This window comes from Mobula birostris, chromosome 7, assembly GCF_030028105.1.
Source record: "Mobula birostris isolate sMobBir1 chromosome 7, sMobBir1.hap1, whole genome shotgun sequence".
In the NCBI taxonomy this organism is placed as follows: domain Eukaryota; kingdom Metazoa; phylum Chordata; class Chondrichthyes; order Myliobatiformes; family Myliobatidae; genus Mobula; species Mobula birostris.
Genome location: NC_092376.1, coordinates 58359249 through 58376009, shown reverse-complemented (window position 1 = coordinate 58376009; position 16761 = coordinate 58359249). Strand labels below are relative to the sequence as shown.

General features: G+C 41.2%; 1 protein-coding gene across 4 annotated transcripts in view; it reads left to right on the top strand.

Moving 5' to 3' along the window:
• Positions 1 to 16761, top strand: part of LOC140200229 (interleukin-18 receptor 1-like) — a 47028-nt gene that overhangs the window by 14405 nt on the left and 15862 nt on the right. For all 4 annotated transcript variants that reach the window (XM_072263238.1, XM_072263234.1, XM_072263237.1 and 1 more), the window contains exons 3-7: positions 2164 to 2376; positions 4423 to 4702; positions 12545 to 12719; positions 14421 to 14568; positions 15754 to 15822. In XM_072263238.1, the coding sequence (XP_072119339.1) occupies positions 2319 to 2376; positions 4423 to 4702; positions 12545 to 12719; positions 14421 to 14568; positions 15754 to 15822 (730 nt within the window). In that variant the 5' untranslated portion in view covers positions 2164 to 2318. The remainder of the gene's footprint in view (positions 1 to 2163; positions 2377 to 4422; positions 4703 to 12544; positions 12720 to 14420; positions 14569 to 15753; positions 15823 to 16761) is intronic.

Sequence of the window (16761 nt, the reverse complement as noted above, 5' to 3'; positions counted from 1 at the left end):
GTGTATCCAGCTCGAGCTTCAGTCCCTTGATCTTGTCAGTCAGGAGCTGAAGTTGGGAGCACTTCCTGCTGATGTGGTCACCTGAGAGACTGTTCGGTACCCTAAAATCCCACAGACCACAGGAGGAGCATTTTACTGCCTGAACTATCATCCTGCCTACACTTGTTACACCTCTAAATTTTCAAGTTTCGGTTCTAGCCTGTGCCTGTTCTTGCCTAAGCCTGTTGAGCCAAAGTCTGACCACTCTAGCATTGTCCACTCCAACAGTAGTTGCTCCCCTTAAACCTTGCTTCTTTTTTATTGGCCCTTGCTAAGTTACTATTAACCCAAGAGATATCTCACTCCGTGGACAAGTCCTGACAGGCCCCACTCGTTTTTTAAAACTGGCGTGTCAGGTCCACAAGGAACTGTCTCCAGCTCAATCTGTGATCTCCTGCTTGGAAGACAGAGCAGAATTCCTGATTTATATTCCAATACAAAATCAGAAACCGTATCGTCAATGAAAATTGCCTTGGTGGCTGAAGTGTAGATGGCACTGTGGTTGCTGTAGAATGATCGCTGCCAAGGAATTAGACATAGAACTGCAATATGTGCTGCCACAGATTCACATCAGTTGGATGTTGAGGGGGTGGAATCTTTACGATTTCTAGAAAATAGAGGAGCTAATTGGTGGCACCTACAATGAATCACACTAAATCTTCAAGCTATTACTGCATGAGGTAATAAAACACTGTTGGAGGTGTCTAAACCAAGTTTTAGAATTGGGACTTGACCTGATTAGAAAGGAAAATATCAGCACCTTACAGACATCTAAGCAAATGAAAGTAGAAATGATCATGAACAGTTATTAACTTCAGCAACACTAATGTGAAACTGCCCCAAATATTGCATTTCAGTTTTCATGATTTACCCAGCTGCATTCCCAGGGTAAACCTTATAATTTAGCTTCAAAAATTTCAATTTGATTACTGTTTTTTACCTAGTAATGGGAACAAATTGGTAGATGGAGAAACTATCTCTGTTTATTGGAACATTTTACTTAGATGTAGGAGCAAATTTTAGTTTGGTGCCAAGCCTTTCTGGCATAGAGTTAGAAAACACTTTGACATTGCAGAACTTGGTACATACTTGGAACTCCCTCCTGCAAAACAAGTTGACATTAAATGAGTTGATATTTATAGGTCTAGGAATGATGGATTTTGCTGAACTAAGGATGTTAAAGAATATTAGAAAACATGGCTATAAGGAGCTGGCTGACACATGAATTCAGCGTGGTTTGTTGAATAGTGAAACAGTTATTTCCCCTTCTGTTGTCCTTCAGTATGTGAGAGCGAAGCAGGGAGCGTGAGTCACTAATAAATATAATAAGTTGGAGAAGCTTCTTTACTCAAAGCAGTAACAGAGAGAAATTTACAATTCCTTTAAGTAATTGAAGGAGAATAAAACATGTTTTATAGAGAAGTTAGGTAAATACTGTACATTAAGATTAAAGGAATTTGATGAGGGATGTTCGGATTAGGAACAAACATCCGTGGAGCAGAATATTAGGCCAGAATGTCCAAAATAGGGTGATTTTCACCAATGCAATTTCAAATATGGAAGTAATGATACTTTCTGATAAATTAACATTTTCTAACAATAGTTATATGTCATTGCAGTGTCATAGGATTCAAAGTACATTTATTATCAAAGTATGTGTGCAGTATACAACTCGTAAGATTCGTCTTCTCTACAGACAGCAAATAAACAAAGAAAATCATGGAACCCCTTCAAAGATTAAAAAAAAGTCAAAATCCCGGTAACGCAAATCACGCAAATGGCAACAAGAACATTACCCACCCCTTCGTGCAATAAACAAATTGCGCAAACTGCAACAAAAACATCAGCCCCCCCATGCAAAAACCAAATCGCGCAAACAGCAGAAAGACCATCAATCACCCCTCACGCAATAAACAAATCTCACATGCGGCAACAAGAACATCAACCCCCCCCGTGCAAAAAAAAAACAAATTGTGCAAATAGCAACAAGACCATCAACCACCCCTCACGCAATAAACAAATTGCAAAAAAAAGGAACAAGAAAAGCCGAGCGAAAATGTAGAAAATAACACACAAAATCAAAAGAGTCCATATTCAGTTCAGCTCAGTGTTCATTATCTGCAGGCCGCCCTGATTCAAAGTCGCCAAAATAGCAAAATAGCAACAGAAAAAGGAACGACCAGGAACTACAGTCCAATACACAAACCACAGACCTAGAACTTCGGTTCCATCATCTGACAGCATCGAGGGAGGGAGAGACCTATAATCAGATCCTGGTAATGGACGCGAAATATTTGGCACTGATAATATTCTGTTATATTTTGGGAAGAATTCAAGGTAAGCAGACCTGTCATCTGTATTCTCTCAAGTGTACTATATCTAGCCCAAATAAAATAAGATAATTCTGAAAAGAGCCATGTAGACTCTACTGAAAAGGTTTCCAGCAGTCTCTGAATCCACGATCACAGATGGGTACAAGGGGAGGCCTTTTAAAAGGCTCATTTGAAACTTACACCAGCTCTTAGTTGGAAAAAGTTTCACTGAGCCCAAGAATATGATCAGTGGTTAAATTTTTGGAGTAGTACAGTAGCTTCTCATGTCATCTTTAGAAGCCCTCTAGAACAGAGTAAAACACCAATAATGGACTGTTCAATTTTCTAGAAACACTAATTGTTTGGTATCTGGCTCACAAGGGTTCTGTTTATTGCAGTCACATAAAGTTCACTGGTTCTCAGGATACTTTAATGTACAAAATGACATCTAATAAACTAAGAGTACGTTGGTGTATTAGTAGGAGTAATACTCATAGTTTTGAAAATCTTCCAGTCCAGCACCACCAGTTTTGAGAATCAGGTTGTTGTAACTTGATTGTAATTGGACTCTTGATGGAAGTGAATATTCACTGGGAAAACTCTCCCTTTGTGCCCAGCTGAAATTTCAGACAAAAATTGTAAAAACATTTTCATAAATTAATTTTTTTTGAAGCATGAGGTACAAGAGGAAATCTGAGGAAACAACCCAGTTAGCTGAGTTTGACTGGAAGAATCAGGTAAAATGCAGTTATTTCCCAGTTAGCTTTTGCCTAATAGGAGGTCTTTGTCTGTTACTGATTGAGTAAGATTTGTCCAAACAGGATAAACCACCAGGGCATATCGAACCCAGGGAAGAGCCTAAGACAATCACTGGAGGAGGAGGCTTTCCTCGGTCAGGGTTGACCATGGGTGTTGCTAGCTGTAGAGATAAGCAAGCCTGGACAGTATGATATGGAGAACAAGCTGTTGCCCATGTAGCAAGCTCCCCCTCTCCACGCATCTGATGAAACTAAAGGAACGGCAGAGACCGATACAGATTGTCACCAGTGGCGTCGCAGGAGTTGCCAGTCAGCGTTGAGCTCAACATAGGACTGCCTTAGGGACTCCAGCTCTTGACTTTTCCTTGGGTTTGTTTATTCCTGAAGCCCACCCCATGAGTAGGTATAGCCACAAGACAGCGGAGGACTGAGATCAGAGTTTTCCTTCTCCTAGATGAGCTGCCTACCTTGGCTGATGAGCCCCATCTGCCCAAAGTGACTGGTTTTAAGGCATCAGTAATCCACCTTTGCCCCTTCTGCTGTTGGTAGAAACTGTTCCACCAGGCTGAGAAGCTAAGCTACAAGGGGTAATTGAAAAGTTTGTGGCCTAAGGTAGAAGGAAATGAGTTATTAACTTCAAACTTTCTGCATAATCACTGAAAGAGTTGAACTACACATACATGTAACGAGAGCTGTAGAACTCATCTCCTTCTACCTTAGGCCACGAATGTATCAATCACCCCTGCTGTGGACACTTTCTGGAGGTCCAAGATCCATATGCTCCACGACCGCTGGACTAAGTATGTAAATGTAAGAGGGGACTATATTGAAAAATAAATGTGCTAGGTTTTCTAAAATCCTCCTATCTCAGGCCACGAACTTATCAATCACCCCTTGTCTGTGTGAACACTAGTATCTGGACTTGGTTGTCAGAAGCTATTTGAGGCACATGCCATTGGAAGCATTTAATAATTGGTGAAGCTTTTCCCTATGACCACCCCAGCTATTACAACCTATAATAATCACTGGACATATTAAATATTATAAAGGGCTTCCTAAGTTATTCTAATCACTTTAATTTACAGGAGAGGAACCCAATCTACTATGGGACTTAAGGCATATATTATTTGGACATTTAGACTCTATCAAATCTCATGCAATCTGCTTTTAGTATTAAAGGAAATGTTTTGCAATGCATTAACTCATAGTAAAATGTCTAAAGGCTGAATCTATGTTACATAGTTAGCACACAGTTTCTAGTCATTTACTGTAAATTCTGCAAATGATTAACGTTTATTTCTTTTTGTTGTTAGGATGTCTGATTGGCAAGTGTTTTTCAAAAAGCCCTGCACGAGTATTCGTTACTGAAGGGCAGCATGTCCGTTTAGCATGTAATCTGTGTAATGCATCCACTCCACTTGATATGAGCAGCCTTCAAGCATGCAGATTTAACATCACCTGGTACAAACATACTTCTGAAGGCGGTCATAAAAACATTTTAGGAGAAGCAGGCAGGATTACATATGAAGAAACCTCATTAGGATTTTGGCCTGTCTTTGTGAATGACACTGGGAGTTATAGTTGTTCTGTCTTGTAAGTAGCAATGAGAGTATTTGTTTACTGTTCAGATTTTCTGCATGTTGAAACACTCAAGTAACCTAACAAAATTTCCCATACATTCTAGCGCAACTACTTTTGCCTTGTAGTATAGTTTTCTTTGACTAAATATTAGGTATATTGGAGGTCATTCGTCAAACAGACAGGGACATATAGTTTAATATTTGAGGACAAAAATGCACCGTGAATGCATAGATATTGTTTGTAAAAAATTTTTGTAAGAGATGTTAAGCATTTCTTGTGAGTTAATGAACTCAGCTGGAATAATGGAAAATATTTTGGTGCTAGTCATGCTTGGATTGAATTAGCTTTTCAGTTTGTATCTAATTTTGAAAAGTAATCGACATATTCAGTGAAATCAATAAGCAGGAAGAGATTAACACATGAGATCACAATGTTGTTAATATAATAAAATCGAGGAGCAGCTATAAGTTCCTGAGTATCAGCATTTCCGAGGATCTGGGGCCAATACATTGATGCAATCACGAGGAAGCACACCACTGGCTCTACTTCATTCGGAGTTTAGGATGTCACCAAAAGTTCCTTTAGATGTATGGTGGAGATCTTTCTGACTGGTTGCATCATTGCTTGGTATGGAGGCTCCATTGCACAGGATCAGAAGAGGTTGCAGAAGGTTATAGACTCAGCTAATCAATCTCCATCGTGAGCATAATCGTCCCCACCATTGATGCCATTTTCAAGAGGTGGTTCCTCCAGAAGTTGCTATCTATCATTAAGGATCTTCACCATCTGGGACATATGTACTTGCTATGAATTATAAATCTAAGCCTCAAACAGATGGATCTAAATGGAAATGACCCACGCCTACCCATCACCTACATGATAAGGAGCTGCGAATCATGGAGGTAAACATACGTGGACTCCGATCAAATATAGGTGACCTTGCCAACCTGTGTAGTGAAGAGAAACTTTCCATCATTATTGTTGTTGAGACATTCCTCGACTCATCAGTCCCAGGTGGAGCAGACTGCACTACCATCCCTGGCTATTCAATGTGTTGCCGCAGAGATCGGGAGGGAACATCAGGAGGTGGCATTGCTGTTTACTGTTTGGAGGGTATTGCGATACAACATAACCCTAGGAGAAATCCGAAAGACCTTGAACTCATGTGGTTCACCGTGGCTCTTCAATCACAGAAACTACTAATTGGTGCCGTCTACCGATCTCCTAGTGCCAACAATGACATCCTTGAATACCTGGATAGTAACACCTTCAACGCCCATCACCAAGACTGGCTGAGCAGCAGAACCACTGACAGTGCTGGCTGGCGCACACCACAACCAGCTGATAGTCTTGGTTTGCAGCAGATTGTGTCAGACCCAACAAGGGGGGAGTATATCCTTGACCTTGTTATGACAGACCTACCCGCTAAGGCAACAACTATGGCTCTAGTGGGTTCTTCAGACCAGAACCCCGCGCTAGTGAAGTTGGATGTTCCAGTTCACCGTGACCAGCCATATAACAGGAAAGTTTGGTGTTACGACAAAGCCAAATTTGGGATATGCGTGGTCATCTTTCATCAACTGACTGGTCTAGCATTCTCAAAGACAAGGACCCTGAGAAGGCTTGCACCAAGCTTACAGAAGTTATATGTGAGGCCACGGACATTCACGTTCCCAGCAAAATTCTTACTAAGAAGACTGGCGATAAAGTATGTTTTGATGACAAGTGGATGAGCAGCAAAGAAGAAACGCAATTTCTACCGCCATCTAAAGAAGTGCAACACCCCTGCTAATAAGGAGAAGTTTGCACAGGCTAGGCAGTCATACAATCGAGCTGAAAGACAGGCCAGAAGGAACCATAACATCAAACTCAAAAATGACTTAACCAGTGGTAACCTTAGCAGCAAGAATTGGTGGAATGTTGTGAACTCCCTCTCTGGAAGAACAGGCCACTCTGACATCCCTGTCATTGAGCACAATGGGTCTGTACATACAACAGTAAAGGATAAGGCCAATGTTTTCTGTCGAGCTTTTGCAGATAAATGTCGGCTCACAAATGCTAATGACCAGCCACCAGATGTCAAGCAGCTTACTACCAGCTCGCTAAACAAAATCATCTTCAAACTTAAAGACATCCGAAAAATAATGCAACAGCTTCAGCCTGATAAAGCACCTGGCCCTGACCAGATTCCAACTAGGGTCTTAAAGGAATGCAGTGCAGAACTTGCAAGTCCTCTCTGCCGCCTCTTCCAGCTATGCTTCTCGAGTGGTGTATTGCCAGAACAATGGAAAATAGCATCAGTAACACCAGTACACAAGCGGGATTCCAGAGCTGATCCTACAAATTACCGCCCCATATCCTTACTCAGTGTCATCAGCAAGGTAATGGAAGCAGCAGTCCACAAGTTCAGAACCACCTACTCCGTAACAACTTAATTTCAAGTAGGCAGTATGGATTTAGACCTGATCACAGTACAGCCGATCTCCTTACCACCTTATCTCAAACGTGGAAAACCTTCTTAGACAAAGGTGGGGAAGTGTGTGTCATAGTCCTGGATATCAAAGGAGCTTTTGACAATGTCTGGCATAATAGACTCCATGTTAAGCTGAGATCCAAAGGAATATCTGGAAAGCTGCTTAGATGGCTCCACAGCTACTTTCATGGATGGACCATCAAAGTTGTTATCAGGCTTCAGATTCTTCAACCATCAATGTGTCTGTACCACAGGGTTCAATACTTGGGCCACTTCTGTTTTCCATCTTTATTAACGACTTGGTTGATACATGCAGTAACGAGCTATACCTGTACACTGATGACTCCACACTATTTGCACCAATTAGAGCAGGAGAGAGTGATACAGTGGCAGCAGGCCTGAATAGGGATCTTGACAGGATGAAAGCCTGGGCAGACAACTGGAATGTCACCTTTGAGCCTACTAAGTGCAAGGTGATGGTGATGTCTAGGAAGAGGAATCCATTTAACCCTGACCTGTATTTTAGGAATGGCAAGCTGGATTTAAAGAAGGAGCTAGTAATCCTTGGTGTTAATATTGACAACAAGTTGGTGTGAAATAAACACCTTTTCACTATTTCAAACAAGGCTGGACAAAGGCTTGGAGCTTTGTGAAAAATAGCATCCAAGCTAGACAAAGAGGGCAGAGCCACGGTTTACAAAGCAAAGGTACTAAGTATCATGGAGTATAAAACGCAAACATGAGGAAATCTGCAGATGCTGGAAATTCAAGCAACACACACAAAAAATGCTGGTGAACGCAGCAGGCCAGGCAGCATCTATAGGAAGAGGTACAGTCAACGTTTCGGGCTGAGACCATTCATCAGGACTAACTGAAAGAAGAGATAGTAAGAGATTTGAAAGTGGGAGGGGGAGGGGGAGATCCAAAATGATAGGAGAAGGCAGGAAGCGGAGAGACAGAGCTAAGAGCTGGAAAGTTGATTGGCAAAAGGGATACAAGGCTGGAGAAGGGAGAGGATCATGGGACGGGAGGCCTAGGGAGAAAGAAAGGGGGAGGGGAGGAAAGCCCAGAGAATGGGCAAGGAGTTATAGTGAGAGGGACAGAGGGAGAAAAAAGAGAGAGAAACAAAATAATAAAATAAAATAATAAAATTAAAAAAATAGGAACCCTATTCCTAGTGGGGTGGCAGGAGGATGGGGTGAGAGCAGATGTGTGTGAAATGGGAAAGGTGCATTTAAGAGCAGAGTTGATGGTGGAGGAAGGGAAGCCATTTCTTTAAAAAAGGAGGCCATCTCCTTCATCTCACCCCATCCTCCCGTCACCCCACCAGGAATAGGGTTCCTCTTGCTCTCACCTATCATCCTACCAGCCTCCGGGTCCCACATTTAATACTCCGTAACTTCTGCCACCTCCAACGCAATCCCACCACTAAGCACATCTTTCCCTCCACCCCTTTCTGCTTTCCGCAGAGATCGCTCCCTACTTGACTCCCTTGTCCATTCGTCCCCCCCATCCCTTCCCACTGATCTCCCTCCTGGCACTTATCCTTGTAAGCAGAACAAGTGCTACATATGCCCTTACACTTCCTCCCTTACCACCATTCAGGGCCCCAGACAGTCCTTCCAGGTGAGGCGACACTTCACCTGTGAGTTGGCTGGGGTGATATACTGCGTCCGGTGCTCCCGATGTGGCCTTCTATATATTGGTGAGACCCGACGCAGACTGGGAGATCATTTTGCTGAACACCTATGCTCTGTCCGCTAGAGAAAGCAGGATCTCCCAGTGGCCACACATTTTAATTCCACATCCCATTCCCATTCTGATATGTCTATCCACGGCCTCCTCTACTGTAAAGATAAAGCCATACTCAGGTTGGAGGAACAACACCTTATATTCCTTCTGGGTAGCCTCCAACCTGATGGCATGAACATTGACTTCTCTAACTTCCGTTAATGCCCCACCTCCCCTCCGTACCCCATCCATTATGTATGTATTTATTTATTTTTTTAACTCTCTCTCTTTTTTCTCCCTTTGTCCCTCTCACTATAACTCCTTGCCCATCCTTGGGAATTCCCTCCCCCTTTCTTTCTCCTCAGGCCTTACATCCCATGATCCTCTCCCTTCCCCAATCTCATATCCCTTTTGCCAATCAACTTTCCAGCTCTTAGCTCCATCCCTCCCCCTCCTGTCTTCTCCTATCATTTCGGATCTCCCCCTCCCCCTCCCACTTTCAAATCTCTTACTATCTCTTCTTTCAGTTAGTCCTGATGAAAGGTCTCGGCCCAAAACGTTGACTGTACCTCTTCCTTTAGATGCTGCCTGGCCTGCTGCGTCCACCAGCATTTTTTTTGTGTGTTGCTATCATGGAGTATGCCTGCTTATCATGGATGAATGCCTCACAGAATGTCCTCAGCCAGCTTGATTCCGTTCAAAGAAAGGCTCTCAGGATTATAGGTGTAGATGAAGCCACAGTTCGTGAGAAGCTACCCATCAGTAGCTTACACCACAGACGACAGGTTGCTGCAGCCGCTGTGCTATACAAAATGCACACCAGCCACAGCCCTGCAGACCTTCGCGCCATGCTGCCTTCATCTTATGAGAGACGGCGCACCACACGATTAAGTTTATCTATTCCTGCTCACGCTGCTTCTATGCCTGATGCGAGATCCTACACACTGGATAGAAGCTTCCTTCACTGTGCTATCAGAATTTGGAACAGCCTTCTAGATGCCATGGTTGGAAACACTTGCGACGACGGGCTCCATCTCTGGGAGGGAAGTCACATGCTTCTTCATAAGCTATCATGAAGGGGACCAGGATGGCAATGCTTGGTTGTTGGTAGGTAGGGTTAATACCTGACTTTCAAGAGCACTTGTGAGTTATGTTCCGGCTGGACTTAGTCCTTATGTTCCTGCTGGAGAACAGTGCGGAAAGAACAGGTGCTGTTTTCTCCTGGTAGAGATTAGTTTTTAGTTCCAAGTGCTCCTGCCACGTTTTGTCACCCTGCAACCTTATCCTTCAATCTCTTTGAATTATGGAGGACAGCGTGTGTATAAATGTGTCTCTCCAGTAGACTTCATCATGATCATCATGACTCCAGTATTTCTACTATTTTTTAATGTTTCTTAATTGTACATATGATTTTTTTGTGTTCTATCGCTGAGCAGCAGTGAACCATCTAACTGGCTTATCAGAGTTCTCTTTGGGATCTAGTTGACTTGATCAGCATTTCTGATCTGGCTATTGTTCACGATTGCACTTAATAAAAAAAACCCCTCACAGCCTGAGGACCCAGACTGAGTGGTTCAGGAACAGCTTCTTTCTTCATCTCATCTGATTTTTGAATGGTCTATGAACCCATGAACACTACCTCTTCCTTTTTTTTTACACTATTTATTTTGTAATTTCAAAGTTCAAAATAAATTTATTATCAAAGTACATATATGTCAATGTGGGCATCTACAGTAAATGCAAAGAAACACAATAGAATCAATGAAAACCTCCAAACAAGACAATCACTATGCAAAAGATACCAAATTGTACAAATACAAAAAGAAAAAAAAATACAGTAATCATTAAATAAGCAGTAGATATTGAGAACATAAGATGAAAGTGAGTTAATATGTTCTCAGAACTGTTCAGTGTTGGGGCAAGTGAAGATGAGTGACGTTATCCCCTCTGGATCAAGAGCATGATGCTTGAGGGGTAATAACGGCTCTTGAACCTGGTGGTGTGAGTCCTGAGGTTCTTTTACCTCCTTCCTGATGGCAGCAGCATGAAGAGAGCATGGCCTGATTGTGGAGGACCTTGATAATGGATGCTGCTTTCCTGTGACAGCACTCCCTGTAGATGTGCTCAACGGTGGGGAGGGATTTACCGGTGATGGACTGGGATGTATCCACTATTTTTTGTAAGCTTTTCCATGGAAGGGCTTTGGTGTTTCCATACCAGGCTGAGATGCAACCAGTCAATATACTCCCCAACACACAACTATAGAAGTTTGTCAAAGTTTTGGATGGCACGCTGATTCTTCACAAACTTCTTAAGAAGTAGAGGCACTACTCTGCCTTCTTTGTAATGGCAGCTACACGCTGGACCCAATATGGTGACCCATCACCACCTTTGATTAGCCAATGACAGTGGTGTTTTCGGCAAACTTAACTAGAGCTGTGCTTAGCATCACGGTCATCAGTACAAAGCCGGTAGAACAGGGGGCTATACACCCAGCCCTGTGATGCATCTGTGCTGATGGTGATTGTGGAGTAGATGGTGTTGCCAATCTAAAATAAGTGAGGAAATCAAGGATCCAGCTGCACAAGGATATACTGAGGCCTAGGTCATGGAGTACATTATTAGATTTTTGAGGGATGATAATATTGAATTCAGAGCTGTAGTCAATGGAGAACACCCTGATATGTGCGTCTTCACAGTCCAGATGTTCCAGAGTTCAGTGAAGAGCTGATAAAGTGGCATCTGCTGTAGATCTGTTGTGATGACAGACAAGGGCACCATGGTCGCATTGCTGTCAGTGTGACACTATTACAGCTCAGGACGTCAGCGTTTGGAATTCACTCCCTGCGTCCTCCATAAGGAGTTTATACCCACCCCCATGGAATGCATGGGTTCCCTTTGAGCACTCTTGTTTTCTCCCACAGTCCAAAGATCTACAGCTAGTAGGTTAATTTCTCATTGTAAATTGTCCCGTGATTAGCTTAGTGTTAAATCAGATTGCAGGTGCCATGACTTAAACTGCCAGAAAGGCCTGTATCGCTGAAATAAATAAATATATAAATAAAATGGCATCTGCTGTGAACCTGTTGTGACATAGGGTCAAACTTTTAACAATTTTATGTCTTTGCACTGTACCGCTGCTGCAAAACAACAAATTTTCCACCCTATAAGAGAACGATAATAAACCTGATTCTGGATCTGAAATTGGGCTGTCTGTGGAATATTAGCATAAGTCTGAACTTCCCATCCAAAGATCTCCCTGCCACTCTCTTCTAGCTCCAATAAACCAAGGGTGAAGATTAATTATATTTGACTGTATTTGTTTCTGTCTCTCTGTTTGGGATGCTGGCATTGCTGGAAAGGACAGCATTTATTGTCAGCTCTATCTGCATTTGCAAAGTTAGTTGTGGGTTGCATTCTTGTAGCACCGTAGGTCTTCGGTGAATAGTTCTGCCAAAGTGCTGTTGGTAGGGAATTCCGGTATTTAGATCCAATGACTGTGAAAAAAGTGATGATCTGGACTAGGATGAGGCAGATGGAAATATCCAAAACTACTTAGAAATGATAGAGATTAAGCATTTTATTTGTGGTTGTACATCAATAATTATTGTAACATTACTTCATATATGTTGTTGATTTTCTGTTTGCAGCAATAGAACTTATAATGTTAGTAGTGCCGTCACATCTTTGAACGTACACAAGTATGAACAATTATGCGATGTCCACTTCTTTGATCATGTGGAAACTATTGGAAAAGAACATAAGCTGTCCTGTCCAAATCTGGAAATTTACAACAGCAATGAAGATAATATTATGTGGGTGAAGGTAAAAATTATACTTCAAATTCAAGTACCAATTTATTCCTATTGATTGGATATTAATTTAATGGTCTATGAGTAATATATGTGCAAAAGTTCTAAAACTCATGTTACTTAGAAGAATTATATTCTCAAACAAAATGGAAAATCCAGTCTTTAACAATATTGTAGTCAAAACATGTCTATTGGAAGTTATGGTTTTATTTAAAATAAGAGAATGTAAAGTCACATTCACTGACCCTAAATGAATTTGGACTAACCTGAGGATGAGTTACAGTTCAATATAAATATGATCATTCAATCTTTTCCCTCTTTGGTCTATTGATGATATTAGTATTGTATTTCTGCATTCAATAATTTACTATATCCACAAAAAAAAGCTTTTTATTTTAAACTTCAATTTGAAAATAAGCACAATCTAATATTACTGCAATTTAACACATTAACTTTGCACACTTTAGTAGATGTATAATCCTGCCTGGTGAGCAAGCAGAAAGGAGGCAAGTTATCAACAGGGATGATAATTTCATATCACTTTAAAGTTTTGAAGGACTTACAAGTCAAAATAAAAGCATACTAAGAAGTGTTAAACACATAAAACTATGAATGCAATAGAACCACATTTTTAAAAGTTTTTTATTGCTTTTAATGAGGTGGCATAAGGTCATTAAAAAATAATAGCACTCTGTCAATAACAAAGAAACAGAAGATTTCACCCACTCTTGACCCATTAGAGTCAGCTCTTTTGACCTTTAGTAAATTTACAATGCCATTTGCAAGATTATTAAACTATATCAAAGGAAAATATGTATCAAAATAAACATTATTCATAATAAAAATATTCACAAGAATAAATTGTGCAATGCATTTTCGTTCTTACATTCATAGATAATGCATTAAGTATGTTCAATTACATTTCTGAAAACCAATAGCACTATAGCTCCTTAGGGAGGTACACTACTACAATAATTGAGCAGCCTCCTCATTCAAGCAACACACACAAAACGCTGGAGGAACTCTGCAGGCCAGGCAGAATCTATGGAAAAAAGTACAGTTGATGTTTCGGGCCGAGACCCTCTGGCAGGACTGAAGGAAAAAAAGATGAGGAGTAGATTGAAAACATGGGGGAAGGAAGAGAGAAATGCAAGGTGATAGGTGAAACTGGGAGTGTGAGGGATGAAGAGCTGGGATGCTGATTGGTGAAAGACGTAAGGCGCTGTACAAGTAGGGGTCCAACAGGAGAGAACAGAGGCCATGGAAGGAAGAAAAGGTAAGAGGAACACCAGAGGGAGGCTGTACTTTTTTCCATAGATGCTCTCTGGCCTGCTGAGTTCCTCCGGCATTTTGTGTGTGTGCTTGGATTTCCAGCATCTGCAGGTTTTCTCTTGTTTGTGATTAGCTTCCTCATCCAAGCTGGATCCTCCCTGCCCAGTAGCAGAAGAACCCTATACTGTGATGCTTCTCCACCGGACTCTTGCAGTGGCTGCACCAAGCTTCAGAGCATCATCAGGGCATACTCCTGCAGCCTGGAATGAGCCACCATTATTCTTCAGAAGGTAGTCGAGCAGGTTATGTTACTTATCACTTGTAGAAATCGATCACTATGTATCAAAGGAATGAAAAATCGTTGACTTCCTCAGTGTGTAGCAAGCATCTATCCTTACAGTGCAGATGGAAAACACCACCAACATATTCTTGTAATTTTCAGAACTGCAAGGACAAAGTTCACACAGGGAATACATACACCATTAGCAAAGTAGAGGAAAAGAATGCTGGAAATTACACATGTGTACTCACCCTAGGAAAAGATGGAATGCAATATAATGTTACAAGAACAATAAGACTGAAGACCAGAGGTATGATTACTAACTAATACAATTTAAGTAAAATGCTGTCTGCTCTTCTCTGTGAAGCCATCCCCATTCCTCTCAAATGCCCTTTTTCTGAGGCTTACACAGGTTAAAAAAGAGGAAGTCAGCCTCACTTATGTGCAAATTGCTAGCTTGCCTCCTTTTGGAGGGTACATGTATTCTTTGATAGGATAAGGGTACTTCTGCTATTAAACTTGGAAATGAACAAGTTCGAAGATAAATGGCTTTGGGATTTTAAAAATATTAAAATAATCGTACCTGAATTGCTATTTGTTTGTAGAACCAAAATCTTGCCTTTAGAAAAGCTTTAAAACCTGTGGTAAAAACAGTATCCTCTACCTTCTGGTTCACTTAATGATGATAGAATTAAAGTTAAAGAATGACGTAGGCTGCAAATTCAGAGGGAGCCAGACTAAAGTAAACAACATGAAAAGAGAAACTCAAGTGCCCATTTTCATAACCTCATTACCACAGGGTTTGACAAAAAGATTTCAATAGTTTATATCAGATCTGAAGTTTCAACCTCTTGCATACCTTTCTGTGTTTAAGTTGTTCGTTGGTATGGCTCAAAGGCAGTGTAAGAGCCAAAAACCTCTTGACCATTTTTCAATAATCATCTGAGAGATTATGTATCTATCAAACAAAAGCTTGTTATTGATGTTTCAACATTTAAAGCACAAGCTATTTCTATAATTGGAGTCTCATTTTAATAATGACATAAAAATACCAAATTCAGCATTATGACAGGGTTACTCAGAAACTCCTAAGCAAATCTAATGAAGGGATTCTAAGAGTTTCGTGATATAGAGCATTTGCCTGCTGAAATCCAATGTAAACTCCATTTGGATGGTTTTGAAAGACCCCACATTGCATTAACTCTGGGATAGCACATGCAGAAATAATTCTTAACTTGTTCTAAAGACCCAAAGCAACTCACATTCTTCTGCTTGAAATTCATCTTGTAAGACAGGATGAGAGCTCACTTCTAGCAACTTGGTTCAAGACTGTGTCATGGTTCATGACTGGACAGGATCCCTTCCCCTGACTGCAATGTTAGAGTATTTTGGCCTTTGTTTAATCTAGTGTGTCTGCTGCTTAAATGGGATATAATGACCTTTAATTAAAAATTAACATCTTTAAATAACTATCATGTTTATTTTTTTTCCACAGATCATATTGAACGATTTATACCAAAATTAATTTATCCTGGTAGGAGAGAACAAATTGATGTTGAGCTTGGTATGTGTAATTTAGAATAACTTTTTAAAACAACACCTGTTGAAAGTGCGGCTCATGAAAGACCTTACTCAAGTACCATTCCACATGTGTTATTCAAGACTGCTGGTCTCACTGTCAAGCCTCCTGAACCTATGTTTACTTGCCAAAAGACTGATTGGACTGCGAACTCTACTTTCTCTTTATAATTCCAGGTGGAAAGCTAAGATCTGCTACTAAAACCAACGACCAAGAATCTAAACTACCAGTTGCAATCCTATATGGGTTTAGAGGCTAATAAACAGGATTTCTGTGGTACTTTTTAACAGCATTAGCTCATTTATTTTTGAACAAATATATCAGCTGCCTGCCATTGAAATATTTCCTTTAGTCTGCTGCAGGTGACTTGCCTCAGGAGAAGATGGAACAGTATATATGGGCATGCTGTCGCTATTTGAGGGGGGTCTCAGGCATGATAACCTGTCACACTTCAACTCTAGGAGTAGCAGAACAAGACAGCTGGCTACCACCTCATTACAGAAGCCAGAAAGACCAGCCCTGGTTCCCCTGAGGGTGAACCCAGGAAAGTCTTGGTTTGATGTGACCACTTCACTGAAACTGGTTTAATAGAGAACCAGTGCCAGGGTTCTTGGCACTTTGTAGAAGCTGATGGATTGGTCATTTTGTAATGATCTCATCTTCAGTTCACCTTACCTGCCTTATAGCTTTTGTTTCTCAGTCTGCAGAACCTATTGTGCTCCCATGCTGGATTTACAACAGCTAATCACAGACTATTGGATTATTGAGGAGAATGCATTTACCTCACTGTTGGAACCTGAAGTGAGATATAAGTGCTGAGGCCTTGTTGCAATGTGATTTGGTAAGGATGCTGAGCAGTGGTGTGATAAGGTCAGAACAGTCTCCTGCAGGATATGGGATATCAGGGAGACTGCCTATGTCTGT